The sequence below is a fragment of the Hemiscyllium ocellatum genome, chromosome 2 (assembly GCF_020745735.1).
Source record: "Hemiscyllium ocellatum isolate sHemOce1 chromosome 2, sHemOce1.pat.X.cur, whole genome shotgun sequence".
In the NCBI taxonomy this organism is placed as follows: Eukaryota; Metazoa; Chordata; class Chondrichthyes; order Orectolobiformes; family Hemiscylliidae; genus Hemiscyllium; species Hemiscyllium ocellatum.
Window position 1 is genome coordinate 124,009,187 of NC_083402.1, and position 12,787 is coordinate 124,021,973.

The 12,787-nt window shown below is 41.6% G+C and overlaps 1 protein-coding gene across 1 annotated transcript in view; it reads left to right on the plus strand.

Annotated features, from left to right (window-relative positions):
- The first annotated feature begins 8,272 nt into the window (after positions 1 to 8,272).
- LOC132828949 (trimeric intracellular cation channel type B-A-like) overlaps positions 8,273 to 12,787 on the plus strand; it is a 42,922-nt gene continuing 38,407 nt past the window's right edge. The window contains exon 1 of the mRNA XM_060846174.1: positions 8,273 to 8,715. Within this exon, the coding sequence (XP_060702157.1) occupies positions 8,592 to 8,715 (124 nt within the window). The 5' untranslated portion in view covers positions 8,273 to 8,591. The remainder of the gene's footprint in view (positions 8,716 to 12,787) is intronic.

The following is a 12,787-nucleotide window of genomic DNA, read 5'->3' on the forward strand; positions in this document are numbered from 1 at the left end:
AAAAGCATCTGTAATCACAAAATTTTACTTGTGTACTTTATAAGGCCATATGACATATGACCAGAGGGCCATTTGCCCCATCAGGTCTGCTCCGCTATTCAATGAGATCATGGCTGATCTAATAATCCTCAACTCCATGCTCCTGGCTTTACCCCCATCACCCTTGATTGCCTTACGTATGAAAAAAAACGGTCCACCTCAGCTTTGCATATACTCAACAACTCGGTCTTGACAGCTCTCTGTGGTAAAGAATTTCACAAATTCATTACCTTCTGCCACTCCACCACCATTCTCTTGGCCATCCACTGTGTAATTCTTCACACACTTGAACTGCATAAGTCAATACAGCATTTCAATTAATGCATGACTGGGATTTAAATATGGTACTAGTGTCAGGAAACCCAGAAGTGCAGGAGTGGCATTGTGGAACCAAGAAATATACTTCAGTGGGTAAGCACCACAAAATTGCATGAGTCAATTGTGTTTGAATTTGCAGAGAGAAACCATCCATGACCCTCACTTCAATTTCAGCTTCTTCAGTTACAGAGCAATTTTCATGTGTTCACAAACATTACAAAATGCTTTACAGCTAATGAACTACTTTGAACACCACTGCACCGTAGGAAAAACAGAAGTTCGTTTGCACTCAATAAGATCCCATAATGACCAAATAATCCATTTAATGATGATATTTGATGGATAAATAATCAACTGGGGTGCACTACTGTTCTACTTTGAAGTAGTGTTGTGCAATCTTTCCACGTCCATTTGAAGGAATTAATGAGACCTCAACCTTTTCTCATCCAAATGATAGCACCTCTGGCAGTGCAATGCCCCTTTAATATTGCACTGGGATAGCAGTATAGTGAACAGTTTTTTCAAAGAAGGAGTTTTTGCTCCTGCAATAGAAATATTAGTGTGATATTGTATCAAACACTTGTACATCTAATCCTGGATAATGCAATTGTGGAATCCTTATATGGCAAGAGACACAAGATTGAAGTGATGCCAAAATGTGCAGTATGTTTATGCACAGCCAGTAAGAGACTTACGACAGCATTGCAGCCTGGGTCAAAGATATGGAATGGGAATCACGTGTTCTACAAAGTATGAGATGCAGTCTTGGGATTTGATAGAATCAAGTGTCTCATACCCTTTGGCAATAAAAAAAAACCGAAATGAGATTGCTATCCACACAAGCTACAAATGCCATGTTTTTCCAAAACAGTGTATTAACAATCATTCTTCCCAATGACAATTCTGCAATGAAACAAACTGTCAAAGAAAATATTCACAGCTCCATCACTTTCAATATTTAAGAACCAGATTCAGATCATTTCCATTTAAAAGTTCTAATTATGATCTCAGCAGATAATACCTGGTTAACTCACACTACATATGTAAATGTTGGCAGAGTATAGATTTTAGTCCATTATGTCAATGCAAATAATGCAGAAGGAGAAAATGGGTGAAGTGCTGTATACTATTATTGATACTGAGTTACTGTGTTAAATTCATATAACTGGTCAAGGTGAAAGTCAGGAAGAGCTCCATCTCTTGCTCAAGGAGTTTAGTGAATCTGTGTCTATTGCACAAGATGACATCATTTTAAAGATCTAATTTCTGACAATTAACCTGTATCTGGACATATAGAATTTAATGATGTTATTTACAACTTACTAAAATGAGAATATGAAATAAACCTGATTACCACATCTAAAGTGTAAGTAAATAATCAAATTAACGGCAGGAAACAAGGTATGACAAACATTTTATTTATCAATGGTTTCTATTCATTTTATTCAGTTTTAAATTGCACTCTTAGAACCATGTCACCATCATCATAGTTAAAAATCACACAACACCAGGTTATAGTCCAACAGGTTTAATTGAAAGCACACTAGCTTTTGGAGCGATGCTCCTTCATCAGGTGATGGCTACAGTAACACATTTTGACTGCAAAAAATATCTTTACATGAATTAAGTTCTTGTAAGCTTTTGTACAAAGATTTCATTTTACATTCCTTGAGGGGAAAGATCATATGTTCCACCCTGTTATCCTTCATCAAATGTTGTGAAATATGAATTGAGGACACCATCTGTCTGGTTCACTGTTCAAAAACTGTCCCCAGACCTTGAAGTTTTCATTGTTCAAAATCTTGCCTTTATCACTGACTACCATGAATAATTCCATTGTAGAATGCTTGATAAACACAGATATAAGTAAGCGAACAAAACTCTGGCAAACAGAATTGAACATTGGCAAATAGGAGATCATGTACTTTGGATCTAAAAGAAAAACCAGAATACTGTGTTTTCTAAATTTGTTTTAAAACTAAGAACTGTGGAAGGGCAAAGTAATTCACAAGAACAAAAATCAATGCTAAGGACAAATTGAATGTTGCAATCTCTCTCTTAGACTCAGATTCAAAGACATTTTAAGCATAGAAAGAGACCACTTGGCTGATCATGATCACGCTGATCGACACAATTCTCACTACTTTAATCCCATTTTCTAGCTCTTGGACTATAGTCCTGGTGACTATAGCAACTCAAGTCAATATGTAAATATTGCTTAAATTATGAAAATTACTGACTCAAACACATTTTGAGGCAGTGAGTCCCAGACTACCACCACCCTCTGGATGAAAACAATTTCTCATTAATTTCCCACTTAACCATTTATCTTAAATGGGGTGGCACAGTGGCTAGCACTGTTGCCTCACAGCGCCAGGGACCCAGGTTTGATTCCAGGCTCAGGTGACAATCTGTGTGGAGTTTGCACATTCTCCCCCGTGTCTACGTGGGTTTCCTCTCTCAATCCAAAGATGTGCAGGTTAGGTGAATTGGCGATGCTAAATTGTCCATCGTATTCAGGGATGTGTAGGTTATGTGCATTAGTCAGAGGTAAATGTAGAGTAATAGGGGAATGATTCTAGGTAGATTATTCTTCAGAGGGTTGGTGTGGACTTGTTGGGCCAAATGGCCTGTTTCCACATGTAGGGATTCAATGATCTTAAATCTGTGCCCCCTGGTCATTAACCCCTCTACTAATGGAAAAAGTGCCTTCCCATCTACATGCCTCGCAATCTTACACATCTTTGTCATGTCCCTCTTAACTTTCACTCCTCCAAGGAAAGCAAACTCAGCCTATCCAATCTCTCCTCACACCTCAGACTACCACCAGCCTGGCTAGGATCCTGATAAATCTCTCTGTATCCCCTTTACAGTGATCACATTCCTTCTTATAATGTAGTGACCACAATTGCACACAACACTCCAGTTGCAGGCTAATCAGTATTTTATCTCATTAGCTCTGTTCTATAATTCTTTGCTGTGGCTAATAAAGGCAAGAGTCACATAGGTCTTCTTAACCACCTTATCAACCTGTCCTGCCATCTTCAGGGATCTGTGGACAGGCATGCCCAGTCTCTATGATCTTCATTACTCTCCAAGATCCTATTATTTTATACTGCACTCCTTTGACTTGTTATTTCTTCCCAAGTGTACTCCCTCACAATTTAATGAGTGAATTACATTTGCCACTGCTCTGCCCAGCTGATCTTTCTATTGACATCCTCCTATAGTTTATGGCTACCACCTCCCCCTCCCCCCCCCCCAACACACTATTTACTACCCTAACAATTTTCATGCCACTGTGGATGCTTGATCATATGCTCTACATTTTAGTCCAATCATTAATGTGCGTCATAACCAACAATTGGCCTGAAATACAAAGGGGAATAAACTAAATTTCAATTGTACAGTGCCCTGGTTAGATTCCATCTGGAATACTGCATACAATCAAGGGCATCACATCACAAGAGTAAACTTCAAGGTATGCAATGCTATTCATCAAAACGATATTGGGGTTTAAATTATGAGAATGGGTTGCATCCTTGTGTCTTGCATCCTATCAGTATAAAGGTTCAGGGGTAGTCTTATCAAAGACCTGAAAATATTAAAACAATTTACTGAAGTATAAGTGGAGAAAGTTTCTTTGGTTGGGGAGTCAAGATTAAGGGTACAAACAATAAGCCTCCATTTTAAGTTGTCTCATTTAGCAACATTCCATTTTAGCATTGCTTATATAACAGGACCCATGTTGAATATTTTACCATCATTTGGCATCATTTCATGCCACAGCTGACAAAACTTGTGAGACTCAACTTTAGATTGAGCTGTACTACTCCCTGAGAAACCTATCCACTCGCCAACTCTCCTAACCTTGCTGCCACTTGCTCAACTCTCTCACTTGCAGTCTTTTCTTTTTGATTTGGTTTGATTTATTATAGTCACATGCAACTAATTCCAGCAAAATGTTTTGTTTTCTGTGCAGTACAGACAGATCAAACTGTACAAGTGTATAAGGCAATAGAACAGAACAAGGAATACAATGTTGTGGTTGTAGAGAAGGTACACAAAGAGCAAGCTCAGTATTAGATTTGAAATTGAGAAGTCCATTCAGAAGTCTAATAATAGCAGGCAATAAGCTGTTTCTGAATCGCTTTGTCCATGTGTTTAAGCTTTTGTACCTTCTGCCAGACAGAAGAGATTATAACTGGGTTGGGAGGGGTCTTTGATTATGTTGGCTGCCTTTCCGAGGTAGTGAGAAGTATTGATTGAGTCAATGGATGGAAGGTTGACTTGCATGATGGATTGGGATGTGTTCACAACTCTTTGTAGTTTCTTACAGTCTTAGGCATAACAGTTGCTATACGAAGCAGTGATGGATCTGGATGGAATGCTTTCTATGGTGCATCTGTAAAAATTGGTAAGACCCTTTTATGGACACATTGAATTTCCTCAGCCTTCTGAGGAAAGAGAGGCGTTCCTGTGTTTTCTTAACCCCGATGTATCAACGTGAGTGGACCAGGACAGATTGCTGGTGATCATCACTCTTAGGAACTTGATGTTCTCAGCCATCTCAACCTCAGCTCCATTGATGTCGATAGGAATGTGCCCTCCACCTTACTTCCAAACGTTAATGACCAGCTCTTTTGTTTTGTTGACGTATGTATTTTTAAACAAAGTAAGAAATTGACAGTCATGAGAATTAACTTGCCATGTTTTACTTAAATTTGGATATTTTTGCATTCCTGCTTTTTGTACCTAACATTGGCGATCATGTATTTACTACTGAAATCCCTCTAATTTGCCCTCCCTAAAATTTTCACTCCTCCTTTGAGGGACTCTTGAAAACTAACCTACTGGATCAAGCTTAAGTCTCCTGTCCTAAAATATTATTGTGGCATTCAGTTTAACTCCAGAAAAACACTTCCAGAAATCCTAGCCACTTTCCCCTACATTGAAGACATCTCGGAAATGACTGGCAGACTACTCAGACCTCTTGGCATCATGGTAGCCCACAAACCCACCAACACACTAAAATTGCAGCTCATGAGCAAAACTAATGTCATTTACAAAATACCTTGCAAGAACTGCAACAAACACTACATTGCACAAACAGGCCGAAAGTTAGCCACCAGGATACACGAACTTCAACTAGCCACAAAAAGACATGACCCACTCTCACTAGTATCTTTACATACAGATGAGGAAAGACACCATTTCGATTGTAGGGATTCTATGATCTTAAATCTATGCTCCCTGGTCATTAACCCCTCTACTAACAGAAAAAGTGCCTTCCTATCTACATGCCTCACTATCTTACACATCATTGTCACATCCCTCTCAACTTTCACTTCTCCAAGAAAAGCAAACTCAGCCTATCTAATCTCTCCTCACACCTCAGAATATCCTCAAGCCTGGCCAGTATCCTGATAAATCTCCTTTGTACCCTCTCTACAGTGTTCACATTCCTTCTTATAAATTTGGTGACCACAATTGCAGCCTAATCAGTACAACACATCCATCCTAGGACAAGCTAAACAGAGACATGCGTGAGAATTCCTAGAAGCATGGCACTCCAACCTGAACTCTATCAACAAACACATTAACTTGGACTCCATTTACCACTCCCTGAGAAAAAGAACAGGAAATGACATCACCAACCCAAGGAAATGTAAACACATAAATAAAAGGCAAGCCACACCACCAGAGATTCACTGATGTTACCTAGTATGGTGACGAAACATCTGAAAATGAACCTTCCAACTCAGCGAGCAAACTTACGCCTAGAATTCAGTTTAAGTATCCAAACTTTGTTTAAAGACTTCTTCAAAATGATTTAATACTGTACAAATATATATATAAGTGCAATCTATTGCTTAAAAGAACACTTGAATTTCTAAGTCAACAGCTGCAAGAAGGAAACTAGAAAGTACCAAATAAAAGAATGAAGGAACAAATAGAAGAAAAGTCAATAAATATTGCAGCAAGACCATAGTGAGGGTTTGGATTAATCTGTTAAAATAAGGGCATGTGCTTCTAATGGAGAAGGTGAAAAGTGCAATTACAGCAAGTACTTTGTCTCATCTATCATGTTGAAAATGTGTTGCTGGTTAAAGCGCAGCAGGTCAGGCAGCATCCAAGGAACAGGAAATTCGACGTTTCGAGCACAAGCCCTTCATCATTTATCATGTTGCAGAACCACTTGTTATAAGTAACAAAATACAAAAATGCTTTAACAACTTTCCAGAGTAGACATGTAATTGGCTAACAAATATCATTATCATAAAGTGTAGTCTGGGAGGAATAAGAAAAACAATCTGCTGTTTAGGTAATAAGCCTGAGAGGGATACAGTAGAAAAAGGATTGAGTCCATACAGATTTAAAAATCACTAAAAGCAGTGAAGACAGCCAATAAGGCAATTAAAACAGCCACTATGGTTCATTTCTAGTGGGAGAAAATTGAAAGTAGAGATGTTAAACTTATATTGAATCTTGATTAGACCACACTTGGGATAGTTGCACAATGAAAAGCAAAGATGCACACGTGGAGAAGACAGTTAGAAACACAGAAATCAATAAAACAACAAGTATTGATTGGGTGGAATGATGTAGGAGTAGAACAAGGCTGATGTGGAGCATAAATGTTAACCTGAATTAAAGGTGGATTGAATGGCCTGTTTTTGCACTGTAGAAACAATTTTTGCTAACTCACCAGGTGGTAAATGCATTTGTTAATGCAGAATGTTGACATTAGACTCAGCTAAATGTTTTGCATTTATTAACCTTTTCCCTAATTGTTTAACTGATAGGATAGAGTGTAATACTGGTTTTACACCCAAGCAAAGTTTACTGCTATGGGCACAGGGGTGCAGTGGTTAGCACTGCTGCCTCACAGCACCAGGGTTCAAGGTTTGATTGGGTTTCCTCCCACAGTCCAAAGATGTGCAAAATAGGTGGACTGACTACACTAAATTAACCATACGTGACCATACAGGCCATTCAGACCATCACATCAGCACAGTCCTCTGGCCTGGATCCACCCTATCTCTGTTACCCCAAATTTACCATGGCTAACCCACTAAGCCTTGACACTAGGGGACAATTTGACATGGCCAATCTACTTAAACTGGTCATCTTTGGACTAAGCAAGGAAACCTCAGCACCCAGAAGAGAACCAGATATGGGGAGAACATGCAAATGCCACACGGTTACCCAAGGCTGATGTTGAGAGGCAGCAGTGCTTGCCACTGTTCAACTGTGCTACAGGTTCAAACCCCTGCACATATTTAAGCAAAGAATTCTGAAATAGAGAGTGCTGTACTGTCAAATATGCCATATTTCAGGCACTATGTTAAAGTCCTGCCTGGATTCTTCGGTAAACCTATAATGTTGCAATATCTGGAAGAGTAATATCACCTTGGTGTCCTGGTCAATATTTATTCCTCCAAACACCATGGAAACAGATGACCTAGTCATTAGCACATTGCTTTGGTCAACTTGGATGACCGAGTCCCTGAATTACTCCAGTAACTGCAACTGCAAATAATTTAATAAGCTGCAAAATGGATTGGGACATTCTGAGGTTATGAAAGATGCCACGGAAATCAGAAACAAAAATTGCTGGAAGGCTCAAGCAGGTCTTACTTCCGAGGAAGGGTCACTGGACCCGAAACGTTAACTCTGTTTTCTCTGCACAGAAGGTGTGAGACCTGCTGAGCTTCTCCCACCAACTTCTCCTTTCGTCTCTACTAAAAGCTGAATGGACTTCCTTCTTCCACGATACCTCGCCTGGGTACAGAGAGTGAATGGCCGGGGACGGTGCTGGTGCTGGTGCTGGTGCTGATGCTGAGCTGGCGGGGTGGCCGCGCGCGCATGCGCAATGCCAGCTCCACATTTCCCGTCTGCGAGGCTCGGTGCGCGCGCCACCACTCTGCTTTTTTAAAAAAAAACCCCGAGAGACAGAAAAGCGACAGTAACTTTAACGTGGCGACGTGCTTCCCCGTCAGCCTAACCCAAGCCCTTTTATATCCCGACCGCCACAGCCCGGACTGTGTGTGAGAGAAACAGAGAGAGATATCCGATACCCACTTGTGTAAACTCGGGGATTATCGCCGGTAACACGATACGTCTGCGGCCTCTCTCTCTGTAGTTTCCTCACGGCTGTTTTTTTTCCCTCAAAATATGAAAAGATCTTTTTAAAAAAAAAGTGCGTGAGTGGGGGTTGTTAACAACTAAGAATGGATATTGTGTCGACGTTGGGGCTGACCAATTTCGTCGTGCAATTTTCCCGGATTTCCATGTACCCCTTCTTCGACATGGCCCACTACACCCTGTCCATCATGAAGCTCAAGGAGCAGCCAGGTGAGGGAGGCGCGAGCCGGCGGCAACGGACAGCCACGCCAGCGCGCGCGGGGGATATTGGGGAGGGGCACAGGTGAGCGTGGCAGAAAGGTGGGGGGCGTTACCTCTGAGCATGGGGAAAACCTGTGGACAAAGTGGCTCGAGCTCGGCGCAAGTGGTTGGCGGTGGGGGAAGAGAGCGTTACGCCCAGCCCTGTGCGCCCCCGCCAGTTTCCTTCGAGGGGTTTTTGCGACGCTCGGGGACAGGAGTCTATTGTCAGCAAGGGGGCGTGGCTTTGAAGTGCTGCGGCCTCGTAACTTAAGTCCCCTCTCTGCCTCTCACCTGTCTCAGGTGGACAAAGTTAAAAATCACACAACACACCAGGTTATAGTCCAACAGGTTTAATTGGAAGCACACTAGCTTTTGGAGCGATGCTTCTTCATCAGGTGATAGTGGAGGGCTCGATCGTAACACAGAATTTATAGCAAAAATTTACAGTGTGACGTAACTGAAATTATACATTGAAAAATTGATTGTCTGTTAAGCCTTTCATCTGTTAGAATACAGTGATAGTTTCACTTCTTTCATGTGTAAATCGCAAAACGTTTTTTTAAAAGTTGCATTCTGGGGTTAGCTGTTAACAATGGGTGATAGCTAGACAATATGTTGAAGGTGTTAGCCCCCTGTGTTCTCTGTCTATGCCATGATGCTTAGATTGATTCTAATCTAAAAAGTGAGATAGCAGAGTTTTACATAAATTCATGCAGTTTTTGAGCTCGGAGTTCTACATGAATGCATGCAGTTTTTGAGCCAAGTACAATGTAACTCTTGCAAACACAAATTCACCCCACAAAATATGTGTGCATGTGGGTCGTTTTGTGTGTGTGTGTGTGTGTGTGTCTGTCTGTCTGTCTGGGGTGGGGGTTGTGAGTGTGAGAAAGTGTGTGTGTGTGTAGTGAGTGCAGAGTGTCTTAAGTCTGTGGGGGGGGGGGTGCATGTGTGAGAGTGTGTGTGTATAAGGATGTGTGGGTTTCTGTGTGTACCTGTGTCTGTGTATGTGTATGTGAATGTGTATAGTGCAATGGTAATGTGACATGAACCCAAGGTTCCAGTTGAGGCCCTCCCTATGGGTACTGAACTTAACTATCAGCCTCTGCTCGGCCACTTTTCTCTGCTGCCTGTCCTGTAGTCCACCTTGGAGGATGGTCGCCCGAAGGTCTGAGGCTGAATGTCCTGGACCACTGAAATGTTCCCCAACTGGGAGGCAACCCTCCTGTGTGTAGATTGTTGTGAGGTGCCCATTCATCCGTTGTCACAGCCTTTGCTCAGTTTCCCCAATGTACCATGCCTCCGGGCATCCTTGCCTGTAACGTATAAGATACACAACATTAGCTGAGTCACATGAGTACCTGCCATGTACAAGGTGGGAGGTGTTCCCACGTGTAATAGTGGTATCGATGCCCACAATCTGACAGTCTTGCAGCGTCCACCGTGACAGGGTTGTATGGAGTTGTCCTGAGAGTCGGGCAGTTTGCTACAAACAATGATCTGTTTGAGGTTTGGCGGTTGTTTAAAGGCAAGTAGTGGAGGTGTGGGGAAGGTCTTGGTGAGGTCCTCATCCTAATTGATAATGTATTGCAGGTCACGAAGAACATGGCTTAATTTTTCAGCTCCTAGTAAGTACTGAACAACGAAGGGCACCCTGTCAGTTGCAGCACATGCCTGTCTCCTGAGGAAGTCATTACGGTTCTTTGCTGTGGCACGTCGGAACTGGCGGTCGATGAGTTGAGCATCGTACCCCGTTCTTGTGAGGGCATCCTTGAGTACTTCCAGGTGTCTGTCACGTTCCTCCTCATCTGAGCAGATTCGGTGTATGTGTAGGGCTTGTCCATAGGGAATGGCTGTTTTAATATGTTTTGTTTGGAAGCTGGCGAAGTGTAGCATTGTGAGGTTGTCTGTGGGTTTGTGGTAGAGTGTGGTGCTGAGGTGTCCATCCTTGGTGGAGACGCATGTGTCCAAGAATGAGACAGATAGTCGAGAGTAGTCCATGGTGAGTTTGATGGTGAGATGGTGTAGTTTTATCAGTGACTCCTCGCCATGGGTCCAGAGAAAGAAAATGTCGTCAATGTACCTGGTGTATAATGTTGGTTGGAGATCCTGTGTAGAGAAGAAGTCTTGTTCAAACCTCTGCATAAAAATGTTGGCATATTGTGGTGCAAATTTGGTCCCCATAGCTGTTCCGTGTGTCTGGATGAAGAACTGGTTGTCAAAGGTGAAGACGTTGTGATCGAGGATAAAGCGGATGAGTTGTAGAATGGTGTTTGGAGACTGGCAGTTGTTGGTGTTGAGTACTGAGGCTGTTGCCGCGGTGCCATCATTGTGGGGGATGCTGATGTAGAGTGCAGAAACGTCCATTGTGACGAGGAATGTTCCCGGTTCGACTGGTCTGTGGGTGCTGAGTCTCTGTAAGAAATCCGTAGTGTCTCAGGTGGAGACGAGGAGCAGCACTGTGATTATGAACAACATGAGTACTTAACTGGGCTAAAGAGGAATCTTTTTTAAATGTCAATTTTCCGTTCCACAGTATTCTGAAAAAAAAGAGAGGCTGATACACAATATTAATTAGTAGGAGCTTGAGAACTAAGTCAAGGAGCAGAAACAAAAAAATGTGGAGAAACTCAGATGTGGTAGCATGTGCAGAGAGAATAAGAGTTGTCATTTTCGAGTCCAGTGACCCATAGTCAGAGCTGAAAATAGTTAGGAAAGGGTGATATTTATGCTGATGAGAGGGTGGAGAGGAGAGGGGAGTGGAGATGAAGTGAATAGAGTACATGAAGTTGGTGCTCAGAGAGAGAAAGAAAAAAGGATGTGTAAACAAAAAGATTGCAGAGGATAAACCAAGGGAGAGAACTGCTGGGCAGGGTGCTAACAAGAAGTAATAATGGTTGAAAGTGGGATGACTGTGCTGGAAGCAACCCATACAAAACAGGACCCCTGGAATTGAGGGAGGATAACAAAAACATTGATGATAGTCATATTCTGAATTGGTAAACTGTGTTTGCTCCTGAAGGTTGTAAGATGCCTAGGCAGGTGATAAGGTGTTATCCCTCAAGTCCAGGAACAACTGGTTCATCCAAGCAATACCTTGGCTGTTTAGTTTGGTCCCACCTGAAACAATTAACACACATCCCCATTCCTCCCCTACTTCCAATTTCTGTCAGAATAAGAGTGGTTTTATACCTTTGTATGTTAAAAAGAATGTGTTCAGCTTCCGGGAAATAAAATTCAGAAAATGTTGCAATTGCTCAGGAGGTCAGGCAGCATCTATGGAAAAAGAAAGAGTTGATGGTTCAAGGCCGATAACCATTAATAAGTGGTGGGGAAAAGTGAGCAATGGTTTTGAGCAAGGGGTGGATGGCGCAGGCGCTAAAAGCAAGTCTGTAATAGGTTGGATGAAAGGAGATCATAGGTTGATAGGTTGGATGATAACATTACTTGTTCTGCTGATGGGTCATCATTTTGAAAGTTTAGCACTGTTCTGTTTCCACAAATGCTATATGAGCTTCTAAGTAGAATTTTGTTTTTATTTCAATCTTTCAGTATCCTCAATATGTGCTTTCTGTAAAAGAAAGATTGGTAATTGGTAGCAGCCTGAAGAAAATTAGGTGCAGTACATCCAAATAGAACCTCAGGTGTTCAGTTTGGTCCCACCTGTAACACTTAGCCCTTTAATCTCCCATTTCTCCCTTGCCAGCAAATGGAACAAGGAAACAAGGGAGAAATGAGCAATTACCATGAAGGAAAAAGTGACTGATATTTAATTCACAATTATTTCAGTTTACGAGAATTGTACTTGATCAATTTTGTGCCAAGACCAACTATGTGTAGAGCAGATCTGCATGTGATGGCCGGTTAATGAATTACTTAGTCATTTTGAGATAAGTGCATTTTTCTATGTTAGTTCATTGTAATTTCTTTTGTTCCTGAAAGATGGATTTTTTTTTGCAGACTGAGAGTTAGAAGAAGCATGTACATGTGCTTGTCTTATTAACATTGATCACGTACACTGAAAAATAACAGCATGGAAGACAAA